We start from the raw sequence: 24,112 nt of genomic DNA on the forward strand, positions 1-24,112 counted from the left end.
TCTTGGTGTATTAAGCTGAAATAGGATTACCGGAAGTTCACTTCTGTCTAGAATTGTAAAATATTCAGATTCATGTATGTGGTGTTATTTTAGTAAATGTGTGCACTCTTTCTTTTGTATTTTACTCTGTGCACAAGGTGAAAGCATTCAACAATGAAATCCATTCTATCTTAGGTAGTACTACTTTGCCTGCTGTAGTATTAGTACGCTTGAAAACTTTTATCTATAAATGTGTGTTGTAGAGATAGCTGAAAAGCCAATTACAACTCTCATCTAATACCTGATGACTATAATATCTATTCCATCTGTCTCATTTGAATTATGTTTTGTAACTCACTATTTTAATGAAATAATGCAGTTCTAAAAATGGAAAAATCTCAACCCCACATAATTAGTGCACAAAGGAATAAGAAGGTTGTAAACTTTTTTTTCAGCTTATTCTAAATTGGAAGGAAGAGCTAATAAGAACACTCTGCCCTTCAATTCAAAATCTGTTCCAGTGTTGATTTCCCCTCTTGCTATATGTCCTGAAAAAGAAAAAGCTACCTGCCAAGTTAATAACCAAAATGAGCAAGATAGAAGAATCCTGAAAGAGAATGCTACATGCAACAGTGAAAATCATGTGACCTTTGAAAATGCAGTCCTTGATAACCAGGAAATTCCTGGTAAGGTTTTGTTTTTAATGGTAACTATGCCAGTTTCTGCAGCACTTTGTTTTGAGAGCAAATTAGCATTTTTGCTGAAGGATAATCTATAGCAGTGGGTTACTCCTCTCTTCCACTTCTGGAGATTTCCTGGCATCCACTGAAGCAGCAAAGCCCTTGCTTTTCTCTGGGGTCGCAGCATTGGTCTTCCCTATCCTTGTTCCCAGTGCTTTTAGATAGGTAGGCTTGCTTTGATTTGGGCACCAACTGATCTTGCTTTTGCTGTTCAGGTGTTTGGTTTGTGTTTCATGGCTTTTTTCCAAGTTTGGAAGGGCTTCACAAAAGATGTTCTAGACTAAAGAAAGAAAAGGAGTGTGATCTTGCCAGTAATCAATAGACAGTCCACATAACTTCTTTTATGTGGACCAAGAACACCCATTTGGCTTTACCTACTTAACATACACAACCAGACTTATATTGTTGGAATCTGTTAAAGGTATTCCATCCATACCTAGAGAGCTATATGGAGGTGATAGAGTTATTGTTTCAGGCAAGGACAACTACTTTTATGCTAATCACAGTTTGGCCAAAGGTCTTCTTTTATGCCACAACTAGCCTATTTGCCAGTCTTTCCAAAGCTGTGACTAGAAAACGTCCAAGTTAGTTTGGTTGACCAATTCTGTCCTCCTTCCTGGCACTTGATAGAGGTAAGCTTCAGCCATCGTTTGACTGTTGAACAAACCGGGGTCTAAACCCTTCTAGATATTTTCACACTAAAGTTTTGGAAAGGTTTCTGCATGCTTAACATTCCCTGTGTTCCTCAAATCCGATCTATATCAGGCACAGGAATATTTATAAAAATCACTTCTAGAACTTACATTGGGTTTTTAATAAACCCAAATAAATTAAAAACAACCCCCACAACAAAATAAGCATTAGTTTTTTAGTATAAGACTTGAATAGCTCCATTACACTACACACACACACGCACGCACATTTTGTATATGATAAAATATGCTGCTGTAGGACCGTATATTGTTTCATCCTGAAAGTTAATTTTCTTGGCAGCAACAACATCAGCTGGATAGATTCAAATCTGAGGTCATTGTGAACCTATCCTCAGCATTTAGCACAAGTCTCTGCTGCCTTTGTTGAAAATACTTTTAGTCTGCTTTTCAAGGCAGAATCCTCCCATAGCAACTTTGCAACCAGTTGGAAATGCAGTTACAATTTCAGTCATACAATGCAATTTAAAACTTAAGTTACAAATACCACAATTTTCAAAAGTAACAATGACTGTGTTAAAAAACTCAGTGCAACCCAATGCAACAGCCATTGGAAGTCAATAAATGAGCAATAAAACCAATGAGATAATATTTGTTAAAAGCCACACAAAACACACATCTTCAAACCCCTTTAGGAGACCAAAGTGTGGTTGCTATCGCTTCAGAGGAAGCTACACAGCTAGAGGACATCACTGAGAAGACCTGTCCCTAGTGCAGATGGATCTTAAAGACAGGCCAGCAGATTGGACCTTTGTTGCCAATATTTCAAGCATAAGCAGGTTCATATGGATATAGGTGGTTCTTCAAAAATCTTCACGGCAGTAATTTGGAACATTTCAGCCAACTTTGTTCATTCTACTACCAGACTGACACCTTTGCCTCAGTAGAAGCTTTGTTTATGTGAAGAGAGTTGTAATAGATAGCAGTCTCTAGCCTAGAGAACTTGAATGCAGCTGTTAAAAGTTGTACCTTTATAGGATGTCATCTCCTCTTGATGAAGAGAAGAATTGGGCTTAAAGGTAAGGTTACTTCTGGTCATGGAGAGGATGCCAGGTTAGCTCTGTATTTTCTGTAGTCAGAATGCTATATCCCAGGGTTAGCATTCTAGCCTAATATGTCTCTTTACTATTTATCAACATAGTGTGAAATTTTATAGCTTAGGTGTTTTGCATCAGCTTCAGAAATGTCTGAGTGAGGTGTGTCTTCTGAGGTGGATACTGTATATACTAGTGTAACTTTTTTAAAGGTATGCTGGTGAATTAATTGGAAACACTGTTTTAGTTGAAAGCTTTTTTGATGGCTTACTATATATACCAGCATCTAAGAAGCTGTGAAAAATTGGGGGTCATCTTATACACCTAACATATGATAAACATCAATAAAATCAGCCCAAATCAATCTTGTCTTAGGGTCAGGGTAAAGGTTAGGTTTAGGGTTATATATCTATAAGGTGACACCTGGAGTTGCCTTATACACTGATACAGTAGATAAATCTTCAGAAGTAATTATCTTCCTCAGTGATCTGAAAGACCACTCATGATATCTAATATGTTTCTTTTTGGAAAGCTCAGAAGAAGCTGTTATAGGAACTGAACAGAAGCTTGCAACTGCTATGCAGCTTTCAGATGATGAACAATGCAGTTTCAGACCTTCAACTTCTCCTCTTATTCATTCATCTCCAAGTGAAGCATCTGGAACTTCTCTTTCAGGGTAAAAACTATAGGGGAGCATGAAAATGTGGGTGGGTGAATAAGATTTTATTGTAAATGAATATACTGTCAGAGTGTAGGAACGTACAACCTAGCACTGTCTAGTTAGCAGCAGCTATGTGGGGTCATAAGCAGATACTTTTCACATCACCTGCTAATCTCTTTTTAAAAGTACAGATTCCAGGGATTGAACCTCGGAACTTCTGCATCCGCAGGATGTGCTCTGCCATTGAGAAAACAGTCCTTCAGTTGAATTTGCTCTTTGTTAACTTATCATAAGCAATGTTTATTTTTGTCCTGTACATTTTTTGTCCATACTAATTGCAATTTTAAAATTTGGCCTCTATAAAAATGGTAATCCTTAAACGGTAATGGAAGGAATATACAAATTTATGTATTTATTTATGGTATTAATATGTCACCCCCTACTCCAAATATCAATGGGGACTGTATGTAAATTCAGTATCATCAAATAGAAAGCCCTTTCATTCTTTTCAAGTGAACAATGTTACACTGTTGGATTATACAACATAAAAAGTACAGGTAGTCCCTGGGTTACGAACTTAGGAATACTGTATATCTGCATACATACATAAAGATTCTTTCTGCAGTAATGTAGTTTCTTTATTATTATTGTATTATTGTTACAATGCTGTATTGGATTTAAGAAGTTTTAGTGATTATGGCAGTGCTTCTTAAGTGTTTTGCATGCATAGACTAGTATGTGTACAATTGCTAAGACAAACATTTGGCTTATTCATGTGGTTCAACTTAGATATATTTTACTTAAGGACGTTCTCAGGAATGGAACTCATTCTTAACCCAGGGACAACCTTTATGGGTAAAATCTCTGACTTTAATCATTACACACTGAACAGCCAGCTATAATCCAACTTATTTTTGAAATTAGTAACTCTTTGAAAAAGTAAGGCTGTTCCAAGCATGAATGTGGTAATACAAGGTAGACTTGGGTTACAGTCCTATACATGTTTCCCCAGAAAGAGTCCTACAGTTCCCAGGGCTTAAATATGATGGGATTTGTAGGACTTGTTTTTGCTTTCTAAAAGTCCACAGGATTGCAGTTAAATGGATGAAATGTTAGTACTAAGAGGACTATTCAGTTATGGAATATATTTAGTCTTTCAAAACAAAGTTTTCAAAATGTGTGTACATACAAGATTCTAAAATAACTGTATTTGAAATTAATAAGAGCTAAAGGAAGTATAATTATAACAGACCAACAATCAGTTGATATCACTGTCTTATGTGATACCCTCTATAGCAAATGCAGATTGAAAGAAAGACTTCAGAGCCAAATGTACCTTTTGAGGGAGGGAGTTTCAGGTACAGGGCTACCACTGAAAAGATTTCCTTGAGCCTGTCAAGCTTGCTTAACCTACTTGTAGGGCTATGAGCAGGGCCTTTGGCCAGTTTCAAGGCAGGTGTATGTGGATGTATATGTTTCATCAGTGATCCAATCCTAAACAATTTAGGGATTAGGCAATTTGTGGCCTTCGAAACAGTTTGGCCTCCAGTTCCCATCTGATCTATGAGGGGCGTTCAATGTATTCTCGGTATCAGCATGAAGAAAAAAGGAATAATAAATTGAAATAATTTTTATTTTTCAATGTAATCCCCCATAACTTCAATACACTTATTACATCTAGAAATTAACTTTTCAATTCCTTGTAAAAAAATACCCTTCCTCCTTGTCTAAAAAATGTGCATTAATTGCCGCCTTGAGCTCTTCATCATCGGAAAATCACTTTCCACAAAGATCTTTTTTTAAATTCGGGAATAGGTAGTAGTCACTGGGGGCCAGGTCCGGGCTATAGGGTGGGTGGTTTATTTCTTTGAAACCACAGTCTCGCACAGCAGCCTTCGAAACATGCGCCATGTGAACGGGCATGTTGTCGTGAAGAAGCAACATACCTACAGTCAGTTTTCCCCACCATTTTTCTTTAATTGCTTCTCTTAAATTACGCAGAGTGGTTGCGTAAGATGCTGCATTTATGGTTTCACCTTTTTTCATGTACTTGATCAATAAAATTCCCTTTGAGTCCCAAAACACTGGCCATGATTTTTCCCTGCTCCAAAAACAACCTGCAGCACTCGACTCGCACTTGTTTCTGAGGCGCCATGAGCATTTGCGGCACCCATCTTGCACAGACCTTTGAAAGGTTAAGATGGTCATGAAAAATAGTAAATATGGTACCAACGGATAGGTTTGTCATCTCTGCTAACATTTTGATTTTTATTCGGACATCTTCCAATACAAGTTTCAATTTTTTCACATTTTCTTTCATAGTGGCAGTAACCGGCCTGCCCGAACGAGGGTCATCTTCAATGCTTTCTCTGCCCCTTTTAAATTCACTTGACCACTTTTGAACAGTAGAGAATGAAGGTGCAGAGTCCTGGGAAACGGCCACCATCTCTTCGTGAATGATTTTTTGACTTTTTCCTTGTTTTGTAAGGAACTTAATCCCAGTGCGGTGCTCGATTTTCTTCAGCATTGTCGCGTCAGTCATCATGGTTGTCTTTCAGTGAGGATTACTAGGAAACTACTGATCACACTTATTTGAAATTTTGCACATATACCCTCAATGTCATTAGCTAATGAAATAATTAAATTGCTCACATCAATAGCAAATCAACTCGATACTGAGAATACATTGAATGCCCCCTTGTAGCCCTCATAACTGATGAAAGGATTATGGGAGCTGGAGAGTCACAAGTTTCCTACTTCTGTTTTAGGCATTTAAAGGTCAACTCCAAGAAGCTGACTCCAGAAATGAATAGGTAGCAAGTGCATCAGATAATTGTAATATGCTTCAAACACTAAGCCCAAACAAACATCTGGGAAGTTTCATTCTACAATGGCTGAAGCTTCCAAACCATTCTTCCAAACTAGCCCTCTCATAGCCTAGTTTGGAGGTAGCTAAGACACAACTAAATTGTTCATAGATAAGGTGGCAGCTGCTGTACCAATCTAACTTGCTAAAAGGCACTCTTGGTTATTACTGCTACCTATGCTTCCGCAGGTGTAAGCAGTGTAGATTTGGCAATGTCGAGGTGCTATTCAACATGTACACAACCCACACGTTCACGAGCAATAAAACTAAAGTCCTTTATTGCTACTTGTCTACAAGATTTACAACTCTATAGATAAGTCCTTCTATTGAGGTCTTTGGAATGCAGATGCTAATCCTCTAGTGGTGTCTCTCCCCAGCCCAAGTGGGACTAGCTCTCTTGGTCCCGCCTTTCTTCCCTCTCATGTAACAAGGCCTGCCTTTGCTCGTATCTTCTTAGAATTCTACGATTGGTTGCTAGGGAAAAGTCTATAATGCTCCCTGCATCACGTTCAGGAAGTTCAGCGCCAGTGGGAGGAGGGACAGCCTGCTCTGACTCCTTCTGAGTAGAACTTGTGGTGTCTTTTCCCTTGGGGCTCTCTTGCTTTGATGTGGGCTGGAGTGTTTGCTCAATGGGCAGGGAGTGGAGGGGGGAGGCGCAGCTATCTGCTCAGCCACCCCTGAGCTAGGTTGTGGAGTTGGCTTTTGGATACAGGGTCCCAAGCACAAGACCTCCTCGTGAGGTGCTGTCTCTGTCGGGGCTTCAGGCACTACAGGCAATTCAGAGTTACATCTGTGTGCTTTGTTTCTTAGATCTGATTTTCCTTGTACAACACTTAATTGTAAGAAGATTTTTTGCGATGATTCTGCACTACCTCAGTCAATATATTCAGATCCTAGTTTGGAACGATTAACCTTTGTTTCTGCCACTGAAAATACTCTTAAAAATCTTGCTTTGTCTACTCCAGAGAGATATCAAGTAAGTAGCTTGCTAAAAGCTAAATCATTTTTACATGAAAAGGTTAAAGGTTGGTTACTTTAAGTATATTTTACAAAGAGCTGTTGTAGTATAATGACTGTTGTAATATAATGAATAGTGCTTTAGATTCTGACTTATATTATCCAGGTTAAAACTTGACTTTCTCAGTGATTCCTGGCTTCATAGTTTCTGTTCATACATACTGTAGAGTAGCAGGACTAGTACTGGTGGCATAAAGTGTTATACTAAACATTGAATAGCATGGTCTCCAGTCCCAACACACTCATACTATTAGTACTTCCGGGAATTATTTTTTCTAGATTCATAGACAAACATTTGTCTAAAAGAACCATAGGATTGCCATAAGTTTATCCATTTAATTATGTGTTTTGTTTATGTATCAATTTTAATGCAGTTTCAATATATAAATTAGACTTTTTAATTATCTAAAATACTCAAAGGTTTTAATTTGCACATATAAAACTGCCCTGCATTCAGAGATCGCCTCTTCCTTTCTTTTGGCGTGACAGTTTCCTTGGGTTTAACAGTATTACTTCAAAAAACTGCACTTTGTTCCAAATGTTTGATTTTGTGTTAAAGTTGTTGTAACATTCACTATGTGTGGATGCATGCCAGTTTTTCATGGGGCTTTTCTTGGATGAGCCTTTATTCAGGCACTTGTATAGTATGGCTGAATGGACTAGCAGCTTTCAACTAAGTCTCTATTTTCTTCAGGTAAATAAAGTAGTCATTATATGCTAGTGATTATATACTAGCTCATTGAATGGAGATACTAATGTTATACTATTCAAATTCACATTCCACATGAAAGCAGCAAAATTTAGCTTAATCACACACATTTTTAATTTTCAACTTTTTGTATGTTACAAATATTTTTTCTGTTTCCTGTTTATCACAATTGCTCCCTTAACTAACTTAAAGTTTCAAGTAGATTTATTAGTGCTTTGAATATGTAATACAGTATTCTTTCCATGTATATCAACATGTATATCTCTGGCATATGATTGCTAATCATAAGTACTACAACGTGTGAATGCTGATCAGAATTTCAATGCCTTCTGTTTAGAGTAATCGCGCCAGTGAGTTGAGCACAACAGTAGTTTGGACCAGTCCAACTTCATTATTGGAACAGGAAACTGGAAAATGTATTGCTTTGCAAAATAGGCAATATCCATCACTGAGCACTAGTGCAGGAAGCCATGATAAGAAGCAAGAAATAAATGAATCGGCCACGCTTGCTAGACAACATGAAGACCAGAAATCAACTGGAGAGTTTCTACTGGAAAGTGAAGATCCATCTGCAATTAATTGTCAAAACAATAATGAGCGGTGTCAGGTTGATACCCCTAAAACGCAACATGAGTTGACACATGCAACAAATGGACTAGGCTTATCCTCTCTAAAACATGCAGTTTCTTCTAACAGTATAGATGGCTGTAATTCAGGAAATCAAAGCAAAGCACAGGTCAAAACTCATTGTACTGCTTCACAGGTTCCAGAGATATCTGCTGCACTTCCTACATTGCTAACAGGTTGTTCTCTTAGCACAACTCCATTTGCCCAACAATATCTTGGAACCTTGTCATCTCAAGCAAACATTGCTTTGCCTCAGTATCATGTTGGTTGCCCTCCAGTTTTTGGTGTTCCAGCAGGACTGATATATTCTAGCATCCCTATGGGTCATATTCAAAACTCACTGACTGCTAGAATGACTGTAGGTTCAGATGTTGGGTCAGGAATGTCCAGTACTACTCCACATTGCAATTTCACATCCAATCAGAATATCTTCAGTAGTGGATCATACGCAGGACAAGCAGCTGGTCCTGGCAACCCTGGAGAATGGGGGGACTCTGTGCCATTTGGCTTTGGTAAGTCTATTTTAGTAGCATCTAAAAATCTGTGGTCAATAAGATTGTTATCTGAACTTGCTTTTATTCATATTTTAGAATTTAAATTTTAATTATTATCCATTTTAAGTTATTCTTCATCTCGCTGCTTAGTAGTACAGACAGGAAACACTTGTTTCCTTTCCTGCTGTATAGTTTTTTTGTAGATGTGCTCTCTCTCTCTCTCTCTTTGTTGAATGCAATTTAAGCTGATAAATTATTCTGAAATTATTTTAGCCTCTAAAAATCATGTTGCCAAAATAGCTAGGTATTGCAGATTACTAAGTGGGTTCACACAGCATAACAAGCCACCATGAGCTGGTTACTGAAGAACTCGCTGGCATTCCTAACAGACAACTGGACAGGCCAGTGTTTGTTCTTCATATCATTCCTCTTTAGTCCTCCTGTCATCTCCAGTGCACATGCCAGAACTCATTTCGTTTAGTGGCAGAACTTTTCCTCTTGGACCCTGTCATACCTTTCCTGCAGTTGGTCTACTTGGGCTTCTGGCTAGCTAGGGAAGCTTCTCTATCCACAAGAAATTAACAAAATAAATGAATTTTCAGAGTCCTTAAGAACACAGAAATGACATATCTCCTGCGGCAGCCAGCTGCTTTTGGCTCCTTTCCTCACTATCAGTTTACAAAAATGAAAAATATCAAAGCCCTTATGAACTCAGGAATGTGTTTGGCATCTTTTTAATATTTTAGGACCTTTGTTATTGGCAAGAATACAGAGCTCACTTCTCCAGTGTTTATCTAAACATCCCTGTTTTCCTCTCTTCCACTTTGGCACTTCTCTTGCTAGCTAGCAAACACTTTTCATACAAAGCTGTTTCATGTTCCACTGTGCCTTACTCCCAAATCATGTTTTATAACAGCCAACCTTTTTCAGCTCTCCCTTTCTTCTTGCTTCTCTCTTCCCTCCATAGTTAGTAATGACATACAGGTATGGGTAAAAGAGGGAGCAGGGCCAGTTAACAGACACAAATGTCATGGCAGAGCAGTGACAGGGAATAACACAGATGGCAAGGAGTGGCAAGAGTTTTCAGTGCTTTTGCCACTTGGCTCTGTAGTTGTACCTGATAACCCAAGCAAGTGAATTCATTACGGGTTTGGATGCTGCAACGAACTACCATGGGTATTAACAACCCTAGAACAAGCCATAGGTCCTCAGGATACTTTTCTAAAAATAAGCCATCTTGCAGAAGCTACACTGGGTTCATACTTCACTGTAGTCCATTGTGGCTGATTGTCCATGCAAACCCAGCACAGTTTCTGCAGGGTAGAAATGTAAATGGCAGTTTTGAAGCATTTGTATATTCTTGTTTGAAATGATAGCATCTAATAACCCTAAGCTTAAAAGTTCTGATAACCCTTTGGTACATGTTTAAGATTGAGATGAAACAATAACATTAGATCAACAATTTTGACAGTATTCACTGTGGGCTTGCAGTGGTGTGGAGGGAATAAATTATCACGCAAACTACAACCCACAAGAGTGGAAGTATTTTCTTAGACCCTAATTGGCTCATCAGTTCTCTAATAACTTCCCCAAGACACTATATCATTGATCTATTCTCCCACTTGGATCTTGCTTCCTATAGCTACAGAATGTTTTTCTGTGATTGTAACTCATGTTGCCTGGTACTCAGAAGTGCTGTGCTCAGTTCTTGCATTATTGTGATGGTTTATCTTTGCAGCAGGTCCCAATGTGAGAAACTCCATAATACCTAGAATGTGCTCTAAGGTGGTTCTTCATGCACTCTGTGTGGTTGCCAGAAGTTGAGAACTGGAGGGCCAAGGCACTTCATATTTTTCAAGAGTTTCCCCCATTGCTGTAAAGATTTGGGTGTGTTTGTCTATATATGCACAGTGTGTGTTTGAAGGACATAGCAACTGTATGCCATGCACACAATTTCTACAGCACCTTCTATAAGCAACATTTGTATTAAGTGAAAGTATTTTAATAAAACTATACCATAATTGTTCTTGTGCACGCATGTGTGTGTGTGTGTCTGTCTGTCTGTCTTACAGAATAATAACCAAGCTAGAATTTGCAATTCCATTTTACTATCAGTATATCAGATATGGAATGTTCTAAGGCATGGCAAAAGTACAACTTCTTGCTGAAGATATTCATTCACAGATATATTTACAACAAAATATTTAGTGCAACTGAAAGTAATGCTGTTTCACATGGATGAGATACAGTTTTTCTGATTAATGTTTCTGATTTCTGATTAATGTTTTTTAGTTCTGATTTAATCCAATTTTCTGATTAACTGTAAGAGATCAATGTGAAATTAAACATTTAACTTCTAGTTATATTTTACATAGATCCAGATTTGTTATTGAACTGGTAGTTGATTTATTGAAGTATTTTTCTGTCTCTAGTACATGTGAAAGTCCCAGAAGAAGTAAAATTCCCTGGTGCTTGTTGTGTGGGACTGACATCACACACAGTTCTTAGCATTTTTAATCCATCTGAACGGTGGTTACAAGTCAGCATTCATCTCCTTGGTATTATGCTTGATGGTCTAAAGGTATGTGCTGAATCTTGTCATACAGTATACTAATTACTTGTCTAGTGGAGTTAATAGTACTCAAATCTCTAGTACTCTTTATTTCTTGCTACTCATGGGTATTGAGGAAAGATTGACTGACTGGAGATGGAGCTGCAGCATCACTTCCAGAGCAGAAAATAATCTAGGGGTTAGATCTCAGCCATAGCAAATACCACTGTTGATAATGATCTCTATCTCTTAAACCGACCATGGAGGGTCTATTTACATCTCTAGAGTACTTATTGCTCTTATTTTATTGTTAACCACCAAGGGTACTTAAGCCATTGGGCAGTATAGGAAATAAATAATTTATATTGATAATTACTTGTCCTGTGTAACTTTTATATTTTTTTTCTGTAGATGGACATTTCAAAGCACAGATGCCTGCTGTTTAAGAACAAAACTGTCATAGGACCTTGTGCTACAGAAGAACTGAAAATCCTATTTTTACCTTGTCAAGCAGGAGTCTTCCAGTGTATACTTAGTGTTGCTGCTTGGCCATTTTCTGCAGATGCAGATGCAATAATCCAGGCAGAGGCTTTAGCTTCTCGAGTAATTGTGAATGCTGTTGCTGAAAATCCTGATATAGAGGTAAAAATTCCAATGGCTACATAGTTTATATCTATTTAAAATATTTTAATATAACTTTATATTTGGAACAATCCAAAAATTAAAGCAAGAGTAGGTACAAATGTTAGTGGTGCATAAAAGTTACAAGTCAATTTAAAATACTTACCCGACATCCTGGGCTAACTGGAATGTACTTAGCTCACATTCAGTACTGTGATATACCCATACAGACAGTTCCTTCTAAGACATTTTCTCAAAATGTCTATAAAATGTCCCCAAATGTCATCCTCCCCCCATTACATTTTTTATTTTTTCCCTATAAACTGAAACTTGCCCATGGCCCAAAAGTACTGCAGAACCCACAGGGATAATTCTAGGAGGTACTTTAGTCCTCCTAAAATAAGCCTGATATCAATAAAAACTCATTACAGATAATAGCAGTCTCTTTTTAAAGTTAAGATTCTTAGCTATAAACAGTAAACAGACATAGACTGCATTGAATAGGAAAGTCTTGCTGTGATTTTTAAAAGGCCGAACTATTGTGTTGTTAGGCAGTTTTTCTTTTCTTGCATATCCTCAGGAAGGATTAAAGTTGCATATGCTTGCTGGGAACTGAAAGCCATACTGAGGTTGATTTTCTGGAAGAAAAAATGATCTCAAATGCAAGCAATGCTAGCTTTTTGACAGAGAATGAGGTGCAATCCTAGGGTAGGTTCGCCGGTGCGGGGATCATGTCTAAGCATTGGCTTTCTACAAGTTCATGCTACTACCAAAAACAAAAAACTGTTTTGTTCAGGTAAACTTCAAGGGGCAGGGATAGTTGAAAAAAACATTGGCCGATGAACTTAATCTGCAGGTTGGTATCTGAGGAGGCACATCATCACATCCTTGTGCCCATAACCATTTAGGGTTTTAAAGTTACACACTAGCATTTTCAGTTTGGCATTAGCCAGTGAAGTTGTTTTGAAGACTGGCTGATAATGATTGGAGTGAAGCTGTGGTCAGAATCATGATTGGTGCTGTATTTTGCACAAACTGAAGTAATCTTCATTGCAGTTATCCAAATGGGATCTTATCAGAGCATGGATAATTGTAACGAGACTATTTTGTCTAGGAGAAAACAAAGCTGCAACCTCTTATCTGGCTATGTTTCAGTTACACTGTTTATTTTTTTTGTACAATAAACATGGCTTTGTGTACCTCAGTTCTTAAAAGAACCCTTTCCCTTCCCTCCTTTTTATATTAGGTGGAAGCAGGAAAGGCAAACCATCTCGACTTTGGTGATTTGCCATCTGGCAGCTGGAAAGCTCTCCCACTGAAACTAACTAACAAGACTCATGCTAGAGTACCAATAAGACTTGTTATTCATGCGGTAAGTATAGCAGCTGTTATAGTAAGCTCTCTATATATATTTATTTTATTTATTTAGAAAATTTCTGTGCCGCCCCATTCGCCGAAGCCTCGGGGCGGCTCAAAAAACATCAATTAAAATATAATACACTAAAAATATAAAACGAATTAACAATATAAAATAAGTCGCCCTGGCCAAAGAATAAAATAAGCAAATAATATTAGCAATTAAAATGACGTTTGAATAAAAAGGTCTTCGCCTGGCGCTGAAAAACAAATAACGACGGCGCCAGGCCGACCTCTCTGGGGAGTGCATTCCATAGATTGGGCGCCACTGCAGAGAAAGCCCTCCTCCAAGTACCTACCCTCCTAATTTCCTTCACGGAGGGTTCCCGGAGAAGGGCCTCTCCTGCAGATCTCAGGGGGCGGGTGGGCGTATATGGACGTAAGCGCTCCTTCAGGTAACCAGGACCCAAGCCATTTAGGGCTTTATAGGTCATCACCAACACCTTGAATTGGGCCCGGACTTCAATGGGAAGCCAGTGAAGCTGACGGAGGACTGGAGCTCTATTTTGAACCAATTGAAGTATCCGGACCATCTTCAAGGGTATTACACTGTGATTGGTTTGTGGAAGTGTATGACTGCTAGCTTTTTGTACTACTCATGTAGAAAATTGTGTGATATGAATAGCTAGCAATTTTTTATTATTAAAAGAGTATAATACATCTAGTAACACTTGGATTATCCTTGTTGTAGTATATGCTCTGCATCCTGCCACACTCTTTTTTGATGGAGCTTTTGGCTGTATGGTAGGGTTGCATTATGTGAACCCCAAAACAATTTATGAAAGCATATGTTCTAGGAAGCTGGAATACAGAGATTGAATTGGTTAATCTTACTCTGTGACACCACAATTGTTAGAAACCCCCTTGATGTATTAGGCTGCCTACACTGTACTTGGTTTTTCCAAGGTCAGGCACACTACTGGGTGTACTTTTGCTCACAACTTCAATCCTTTGACAGTAATCCTCAGTTTTCTCCTATTAAAGAAGTTATCAACTAGCATTGAAGCCATCAGCGCAGGGGTCTTTGCATCCTAGTGTCTGCTACCTTTGATGTAGTTGACCACTTTGGAACAACCTCCCTTCGGAGGTCTGCCTGGTGCCAAATTTGCCATCTTTTCAGCGTCAGATTAAGATAGCCCTTTTTGTGGAGGCCTTTAATGACCTTTGCCATTCAGGGTCCTGATATGATTAGCCAGGTGCCTTTCTTTTATTCTTGGCCAGGTTTTTTATTGTTTTTGTGTTCTTTTATTTTCTTTTCATCTTTCATTCAGTGTTCCTCAGCTTCCCACTCTCTAGTCATGTCCCTCATTGATCTATGTATGGCTCCTTGCTGTATTCTCCTACACTCACCTTGGATGACCTGTGGCTTTCAGTACATACCTTGACAATCATCAATAATAGGATAATTGTTGAATACTATGGGGAACATTGGAATTCCATTTTAAATTGTAAATAACTCTTTATTACAGAATGCTATAGCATGGCGCTGCTTCACGTTTTCCAAGGAACCAATTGGAAATACACTCCCTGCTTACAACATCTCCCAGCTAGCAGCTCCTTCGGTGATATCCCATGTAATGAATGCATGCTGTGATGGGCAAGTAAGTAGTTTGTTATAGTTGAGTTTACTGGAATAGCAAATTACTGACTACTCATCTGAATATCTACTATCAATAATAGATTTCATATTTGGGAAAGTATGTTAAGTGTTTTACATACATATGTATGTTTACACATGTTACATAAGTTCTGTTATATGGTATCTAGCCATTTCCAGGCCGTCCTGCCTCCTACCAAAGATAAGTCACTGATTCATAATGCTAAACAACTGGCTTTTATTAAGGAAACCAAGGCATAAGAAAGCTGGTTTGCTTCAGCCTGCACAGTACCTTATTTTATAAACTATGACTATGAAAGAGTCAAACTTTTAGCAACTGAGAAAATTAGCTTTTCATCTTAAATGGCAGACTAAAGAAGAGTTGATACTATGCTTTTGGGAAATGGTTACAAAGTTTCTATTCATGTTCAGTAGCTAACCGAGCCCTGCCTTCAAGGAGGAGCCTTTCTTAGAGGTGTTTCTTGGAAAACAAATTGGTTTGAGCAGTGTTGCTATCCTGTGCTTCTCCTCCTTCCTCATTTGATGCCTAATCCTGGGATTCTGAATCCCTAGGCCCTCTTCATTCTGGATCAACATTCCTATGGCTTCAGAATTGTTTAATGGCCTGTCATTAATATTCCCAGCTAACTCCAAATTCCTTTGGCCTTGAGGCCTCAGCCACCTGCTCACACTCCTTATCTGAATGTGAAGCAAAGCTTTCATCTTCTTGGGGTTCTTCTGCAGAGGTGTTGGGCTTTACCCTTACGGTCCACATAAAACCTTATTTGTTTTGGGGATACCAACCAGACACCTGAGTTAACTGGTCATATGCCTTTCTTTGTCAGCAAGAAGATGATGTAAGCTTCCCATTCGACAGAAGAGCTTGCTTTGCTTCTTGTATCTTTTACTTGTTCTCTTGTCTCTTAATCTTGGAAGTTGGTGGTTCTGTATGATATTATGTAACGTATCAATATTTCAAGTTTTATCCCATTATGTACTTTAAAGTTGTACTTCTTTATAGAATGCCTCATCCTACACAAATATCTTTCCTTCCAGGATCCTGAAGTTCTAGTTGTTTGGGTCCAGTTCCGGGCACCAAGCAAATGCACCTCTTCAGGTACAGATTTGCTACTTTCTAAAATTAATGTAGGTAAAAATCAGTCATTTGTTAGTCCAGCCAAACAAAATTGTTTTAAAATGTATGCCTGGGCCTTCTGGGCCAAGGAAAGCTTAGATGTGTCTCATAAGCTATTATGTTGCTTGCATGTAATATAACAGGGTGGCCAGACTTGCTCAGCAGAAGAGCCAATTATGGTAAATGTCAGATACTTGAGAGCTGCAAGTGGGCGCCCATGGTGGCAAGCTGCAGAATAAACTCAGAGTTTTGGTTTAGCCACCCCTGCAGTATAATGTACTCCTTTAAGATGGGGCATGAAGATCTGTAGAAAGGCACGCTGATTTTTAGGGTTACTTCTTATGTTCAGGGCAAGAAGCTAGGTATGTAATACTAAAACTAGTGTAGAATGAAGTTCTGCATTTGAGCTATGGAGTACTACATACTGGTTGCTTTGAGGCAAACAGAAGCTCTGCTTCACTGTACCTTTAAAATAGTTCAAACAGAGACATTTCACTGCTGCTGGCCTCTTATAATTTGCATTCACTTGTTGTAAGTTTTAGAATTACGTTGTTTCAAAATGAACAACCTCACATGTGCAAAGCAGTAATGATTCTGCATACTGCTGTACCATGAGGAACATGCTCACTTGACATCACAATTGGGAGGTTTGTTATTGTAAATACTTTGTGTCAAAGGTGATTTGAAAGTAAGGAGTAAGAGTATGTATTTGATAACTGTTCATCAAACTTTTTCAGATTCTTTGGGCCCACCAGATGAGTACTTTGCAAGAATTGATGTGGAAGTTGATTGTCCAGAGCCTGGTAATGTTTTAAGAAATGTTCCTCTGAGTGCAAGATCTGGAACTCCTAGGGTATATGCTCCAAAGGGCCTTCAGGTATTTTTACTAAACTATCACTTGAGAAATAAATCTAGTTTATTTCTCCATTCATCCTTTAACTGTTCATACCATCTATTTTTTTTAGACATTATATATGTCTGCAAAGATGGGATCATCAGTGAGACAGCAGTTACCATTAAAGAATGCTGGGAATATTAAAGTTGATTTAAAGATTATGGTAAGTTACCTCTTCCCTAAGGAATACTTATAAAATTACTGTCAACCTTAAGTGGACCAATCTAGCTTCCTAAATGAAAAATGGAACAAAATATTTTTTAAAACTTTCTCTTTTTCCTAGTAAAAAGCAAGAAACACAAATTGCATGATAGTCTGAGGATATAGCTGTAGGGGAACTTGATGTGCTTCCTTTGGTTATAGGCAGAGCACTGGCTGGTTCCAGAAATTTGTACTGGGATTGGGGGTGTGCAGTTGGAATGACTTAGTCTAGATGCCAATAGACTCAGATTCCTGAAGGTGCTGGGAATTTCCTCTGCTCCCAGCATTGACAGTTCTGTTGAGGACATGAATGATAAAGAAATGGCACATGTAGTAAATGTGATTCCTCCTGAGCAGCCCATTTGAACCCCTGATTTTTTGGATAATGAGTGAAGTAAAAATCATCCCTGCTTATTTCATTCTTATTTATTACATTTCTACATCATCCAATAGCCAAAGCACTTTGGACAGTTCAAAACAACCTCAGCCAAGCAGTGGTCAGACAGCCAACCTCCCTACTTTCTTTCCAAATCAGGGAAAAGCCAATAGCTACAGGCTTTTGTTTTGTTGACCAAGGCCAGTGAAAAATTATGATTCCCTGCATTTCACTCTTGTCCTTGCAAGCTGGTGAGACTAACCTGAGTTGCTATGGCCAAACAGGTAGAAAAGTTGATAAAAGTTTACTTGGGAGAGTACAGTATTAATGATTTTGAGGGAAGTTGGCCTTGAGAGAACCATCAGACTGTAGTGTACTGTTTAATTTACAAGGCAGCTTCAAGCACACCTTATCTAGATAAAATGCTTGAGTATGTTTGTTGCCCTGTTAAGATTTTTAACTGTTCTCTGAATAATGCCCACCACTGAAGTTAGCTAGATCTTCGGGTCATTTGTACCTTTCTGTCATCTGATGGCAGTGGGCAGGGAACTGCAGATACTGCTCTCAGATGTCATAACATGTCTATATAGTAGAGAGCAAAAAATCTATATATATGTCTATATAGTATATTTCGTCCTCACCTCCTTCACCTTGGGCCAGTCTCCAATCATCTACTTGGCTCTACCCTGTGGTCTGCATGCTGGAAGTAACACCACAATTTACCTGAATACCACATTGGTATAAAATACAAGTTAGTTAAAGAAAGGGGAATGGAGAAGGGACTGGAATACAGAAGGGGCAAGATACAGCAACAACACAAGGGTGCAGTAGACCACTCTGCTTTTCAAGTTTAGGTACTCCTTGATGTACTACCTCACTGAAGACAAGAGATCTAGCCCTGCTCTGACACTACTTATGTGACAGGTCTCTACAGAATAATGGTCTCGGCTATTGATTGGAGAAAAGCAAATCTGCTCAAATGCAGGTTCAGAGGGAGAGAAAAGATGAATAAAGAGGTTCAGTGTTATAATCCCCTGCTCTGCTAATGGGGTGAAATTTGGCACCCAATCTAGAATTGTTGTTTCATCAAACATACCATCTCCTAATATTCCAGCTGTGAGCCATTTACAACTCCAAAGGTCAGGGCAATAACACTAATCAAATGTCCTTGGTAAGAGGTCATCCTTCCCTTTCTCTGGATAAGCTTTAATGTGTAAATTATTCCCTCCTCCTTGCTGCTAGGAGTGTGCTTTAACCAGCTGGCTGTAATATTACCTTTATCTGACAGCCAAAACCTTCACTATAACAGGCTTATTCGGAAGGAGGCACTCTTTGAAGTTACCTTGTTTCCAGATCATTTAGGTCTACAAAGGCCAAAATCAGTACTTCTTGAGTTGAGGTCAGAAGAAAATGATTAACTAATCAAGGTGATATGATAACCAAGGCTATTTAATCTGATTAGTGGGCTTTCATTAGAATTCTTGCAGTTGCAGTACTCTCGTTTCTATGGAAGGGGTGGGCAACTTGTAGGCCAAAACATCTGAAGGACAACAATTTCTATCAGCCCTCAGTATCGGCTATTGTGGCTAGAGCCATTTGAAGAACCAGAAGCTGTCTATTCCAGTTAGAGTCTCTAGACTGTCTTCCAAGATTTGGACATGATAGTCCTAATTTGGATCATACTGTGGCATTAATGATAAGGGCCAAATGCAGGTTTTCTAGGAAATGCTGTAGTTTGTGCAGTGATCAGAGCTGGTGAAGTGACATCATGGCTGCAACTGTCACCTGAATATGCAATAACACCTTTATTGAAGTACTCCCATTGTTTCCAGACACTCGAGCCTGGTAACTCCATTTCTGTCAAGCCTGAGCATCTGATCCTTAAACCTGAGGAAGAACAAGAAGTGACAGTTGAGTTTTGTCCAAAGGACTACAGAAATGTGGAGAGGTAACACAAGCCAACTGGTGTAATGACATCAAGTAGATATTTTATTTTTGTAGTGTCTAACTTGGGATTTTATTTTAATAGTGTTGTGAAAATATTGGTACTGCCATCTGGACCAGAGTATAAAGTGACTGTGAAAGGTGACGTGTCTGTTGAGGAGAGCAGACATTCAGTACAAAAATGCCCAAGTTCAGATGTTCCCCCCATTCTTGCCAACAAGCAGCTTCTGGCGTGGGGAGGGGTACAGCTTGGCAGAACAGTGTAAGTACAAAGTAACAGTTTAAGCAGTATGTGAACTGATGTTGCTGTACACAGTCTGAAATAGTTTTCTTTAAAGCAGCATGAAATTTCTTGTTTAGACACAACAGTGTTGTTTTTTTTGAGAAGTTTTATAAGGCAGATGTCAATCCAAGAAAAGGACTATGCATCTAGAACTTAGGAAGACAACCTACAGATATCAGCCTGATTTCAAAATTTCAAAAGCCGTTTGTTGGCAATTAATTTAAACCTCTGGCAGTAGTGATCTGTCCCTTCCCTGGCAGGCACCTGTGAGTGAAGGAGGAGGAAAAGTAGGGAGAGGAGTGTCAGAAATGCAGAGAAAAGAGAACAAGAAAAGTGACCCACCTACTTTTGGTTTTGACTAAACACTACAAGTTAAACGAAAGATGTAGAGCTAGACCAATTGGGGCTTGCTTCCTGAGATCACCTTGGATTTAATTATGATACAATTCTTATTTGGTAGTTTTAGTATACATTTTCCTGGGAACCATCTAACTGTTTATTTCTTGCCTCATAATATAATCAAGTTACTACAAATTTTTAAACACAATTTTTAGTCAACAGAAACTAATTCTGAGAAATGGCTCTCCATCTACTACTCAACAGTTACGAATGCTGATAAGAGGTCAAGATCAGGACTGTTTTCAAGTGAGTAATACGGATATCAGAAACCATATCAAATATAATCAGTGACTGAGATTGATACAGGTTTTAATTTAAAATATAACTGCTATGTTACATTTTAACATATTTGTCTGATATAACAAATCCCCTTCAGAGAATACCCTTCTAAGGCTATGATCCTATGTACACCTTCTGGGAGTAAGTCTAATTGAATCATGTGGGAGTCTAAATAGTAATATATAGGACTGAACTATAAATTTGATTCCATTTGTTATGGTACATATGAGTCATAATTTTAAATTTCTAAATTATAAATGTTTTTTAATTTGTTTAATGATAGTTTTGTTCCATCAGACTATGGATTTGAATATCTTTGTCACAGATTCTGCATTTCATAGGCAATATTTCTATTGTGAAATATTCAGTGAATTCCTGCACATCCCCCACAATACCTGTTCACTTATTTATTGCATAATCGTGCAGATGGTTCTACTTACATGGAGACTTTTTTCTGTACATGAAAGCGTTGCAAAGTAAAATAAGAAAGTTGTTTAAGCCTCCTTCACTTTTCTAGACTGAGACTAGTGAGATTTCTAGAATTTCTTAAATTTGTTTTGTTATGCCAGCATTTTCATGGAGTGATGTTTTTCTGAATTCATGGAACTAAGGAAACAAATAATTTGAAGAGGTGATTGAATGTATGGGGTTTTTCTTTTTATATTTCTAGTTGAAACTTGGAGATCATATGTATAATAACTGTGAAATCAAGATCCGACCAAAACATGATTATAGTGTTTGTCTAACATTCTCACCATCTCGCTTAGCTTGCATGTTTGCAAAGCTCGAAATGAAACAGCTAGGTCTTCTATCTCAACTAGGAATCAAGTTCACTGTAAGTTGACTTTTATATTGATCAATGTAAGTTTTTGGAAGGAGGGGTTTCTGAAAAATAGCAAGACTATTGTTTCTTGCAGTAAGGTCACTAGGTAAGTTGGAAATATTTTCACACTTTCTAAATCTAAGCCAGACAAAACATTAAAATATGGCCATGTAACCTTGTTTTGAGCTGAAATATCTCAGTGTACCACTCCTATTGACAAGAAAACAAGTCTTTATTCCATGGTCTCATTGAAACATTCATCTTCTTGTACTTTTCTTGATACTCCATTTTCTAGGCCTTTTATTATTTGTATTTCTACACTATCTGAAATTATATATTTAATGGTTCCAGGCTTATATAGGCAATACTTTTAGATCTAACTTTCAACTTAGTGTGGACATACCATGATTGAGTTATATTGGGAATGGGCAAAGTTTTTCCCTTGTTTTCTATGCACTGGTTAATATTGAGGTGAAGGCAAAGTATCATAACAGTTGTTATCACCAACTTGCTGCACTATATTCTAACCTAAAGACTTAATATTTCAGGTAGTTGTGCAGCATATGTGCAACTCTGAACTACCATCCCAAAGAACTCTTCTCACACACGTCTGGCACTTAAAAAAAAGGGGGGGGGGAATGGCAGTTGTCCCAGCATGCTACTTGGTTACTTGGGAGGAGTTGCTATTTTGGAGATCACAAAAAGTGATCTCCACACAAAGAGCAGGGAAAGCCACAATGAGTGTAAAGGGACTGTGATTACACTGGGGACAGGAGGTTGATGAGTTCTGTTGTGCATTTCCCTGAAATACCTGCAGGAGGACCTAAGCGGAAGGAATGGGGAGGAACTCATGGTAAGCCTGATTTGGAGGGTGGGTTGGTATGTCATGCAGATTCATCTGTTGTGGTCTCCAGTAGTACAGGGCTCTGTTAGTTAGTAAGAATTAGTACATCTAGTAATGGGCATCAGTAAATATGTTAAAGCACTGTGTTGATAAAGGATCCTCTACTTGCCTTGAATATACAGTTTGAGAAGAACAGACCTGAAAACAGTACTTTGTCAATTGCTTTAATTCTTGGTATGTTTTTTTCAGATACCATTGTATGGATATGGGGGGAAAAGCAATGTGATATTGGAAGATGTTAAAAAACAATCTAACGGATACGTTGTAGAATTGTGTGAGCCATCATCTGGTAAATCAAGCCAAGCGTCTTTCTCAGTACACAATACAGGGTATCGGGCTGCATTTGTGAAAGTACTTTGCTATAAGAACTTCTGTGAAAAAATTACTATGGATCCAAATGTGCTGAGAATTTTTCCAGATAAGTTTGTCCTTAAGGAAAGTTCACAGCAGGTAAATATGCCAGTCACATGCTTGCCATGATAATGTGAAAAATACACTTAGTTATGCATGACCTGTAAAATAAGTTGCTTTTTTCAGAAAGTACTATACAAAAAATGTGCTGTACATTTTTTAAATGTATCTGATTTACAATTCAGACATAGTGGCACTACCTAGAGAACATTCATTTTAACATATTTAATGTCATTTCCTCCAGAAAGTTACAATAACATATAATTCCACTGAGGAACAAAATAATTCATTGGTATTGTCCACAATATGCTTCTTCTATGGGGATGAAATTTCAAGACAGCAGTATCGTAGGTAAGGATATCTTTTTCTTGAAAGATAATGTAGCTTATATCAACCATAATAATTACTGTTTGCGTAAGCGTAAGAAACTAATGCTAATTACTATTTTTCTAAAACCTGAAAGAAAACCCTGTCTGCATTCAGAGATGATTGGTCCAAAGAAGCAAGTTCTGATATTTGGCTGTGCAAATGCCAACAGTGTACCCAACAGATAATTGGGCTTACCATGCACTGTTCACCCCATCCTTTCCCTTCCTCCCTCAGTTCTGCAGAGATCCTAGTGGACTCCATGTCAGAACTGACTTGCCTGGTCCTCCTCTCTGCACTCAAGATAATTTTTATTCTCTCCACAGCTTTATTGCTCCATTGACATGGCTAGCATTAGTAGCTCTTTTTGCTAACCTGTTTCTCATCTCCACTGAAATACATAGTGTGTTCAGAGGACTTGGCAGTGGTCACTCTCTTTAGACATTAGTGCAAAGTGAAGCTCTCTTAAAGAGAGAAGGAGAAGATGACATGGACGTGTTTCATCTGCATCCTGAACATCTGTGACAGACAGTTGCCACTAGGGTTCTTATGATTTTTGGAAGGATGACTAGGACACCAAATGATGCTAATTTTAGGCTTGATAAATTACTTCCGTTATGGGCAATAAGGAAGTGATCAGCTGTAGATTCTAAACACATCAGGATCAAAAATGTTTTCTAGCTAAGTGAAGTGATTATTTGATTGAATGGTTTACTGAGTAGATTAGCATCTCTATTAAATATTAAGATTAATGGGAACTTGAAAACTACTCTTTATAATTGTCTACTTAGAGCTATGCAACATAATCCAGAGCAAGTGCAAAAAATACTACCTGCTAATAATCCAGTGATTGATGTAAAATTTGATGAAGAATTACCAGGGGAAGAGCTGGTGACAGAAGGTAAACTTACTTCTTCTGAGGATATCTGTCTAATTTATCTATTTAATTTGTTTACGTGTATGCTGGAGTTCCACCTCTTCTGTTCCTTTGATCTTGTTTTTGTTACCATAATATAAGGCCAGTGTAACTGTGGTCTAGGAATGCAGTGTAGCTGTCACATAATTTCTCTATCA

The 24,112-nt window shown here is 38.2% G+C and overlaps 1 protein-coding gene across 5 annotated transcripts in view; it reads left to right on the top strand.

Moving 5' to 3' along the window:
• Nucleotides 1-24,112, top strand: part of CEP192 (centrosomal protein 192) — a 66,099-nt gene that overhangs the window by 22,915 nt on the left and 19,072 nt on the right. For all 5 annotated transcript variants that reach the window (XM_044426406.1, XM_044426410.1, XM_044426411.1 and 2 more), the window contains exons 18-35: nucleotides 435-665; nucleotides 3,001-3,139; nucleotides 6,801-6,966; nucleotides 8,054-8,855; nucleotides 11,270-11,418; nucleotides 11,800-12,030; nucleotides 13,256-13,381; nucleotides 14,895-15,026; nucleotides 16,079-16,139; nucleotides 16,895-17,034; nucleotides 17,123-17,215; nucleotides 19,462-19,577; nucleotides 19,659-19,835; nucleotides 20,411-20,501; nucleotides 21,205-21,369; nucleotides 22,451-22,711; nucleotides 22,917-23,023; nucleotides 23,830-23,939. In XM_044426406.1, the coding sequence (XP_044282341.1) occupies nucleotides 435-665; nucleotides 3,001-3,139; nucleotides 6,801-6,966; nucleotides 8,054-8,855; nucleotides 11,270-11,418; nucleotides 11,800-12,030; nucleotides 13,256-13,381; nucleotides 14,895-15,026; nucleotides 16,079-16,139; nucleotides 16,895-17,034; nucleotides 17,123-17,215; nucleotides 19,462-19,577; nucleotides 19,659-19,835; nucleotides 20,411-20,501; nucleotides 21,205-21,369; nucleotides 22,451-22,711; nucleotides 22,917-23,023; nucleotides 23,830-23,939 (3,297 nt within the window). The remainder of the gene's footprint in view (nucleotides 1-434; nucleotides 666-3,000; nucleotides 3,140-6,800; nucleotides 6,967-8,053; nucleotides 8,856-11,269; nucleotides 11,419-11,799; nucleotides 12,031-13,255; nucleotides 13,382-14,894; nucleotides 15,027-16,078; nucleotides 16,140-16,894; nucleotides 17,035-17,122; nucleotides 17,216-19,461; nucleotides 19,578-19,658; nucleotides 19,836-20,410; nucleotides 20,502-21,204; nucleotides 21,370-22,450; nucleotides 22,712-22,916; nucleotides 23,024-23,829; nucleotides 23,940-24,112) is intronic.

Source organism: Varanus komodoensis, unplaced genomic scaffold (genome assembly GCF_004798865.1).
Source record: "Varanus komodoensis strain SLA01 unplaced genomic scaffold, ASM479886v1 scaffold17, whole genome shotgun sequence".
Lineage (NCBI taxonomy): Eukaryota > Metazoa > Chordata > Lepidosauria > Squamata > Varanidae > Varanus > Varanus komodoensis.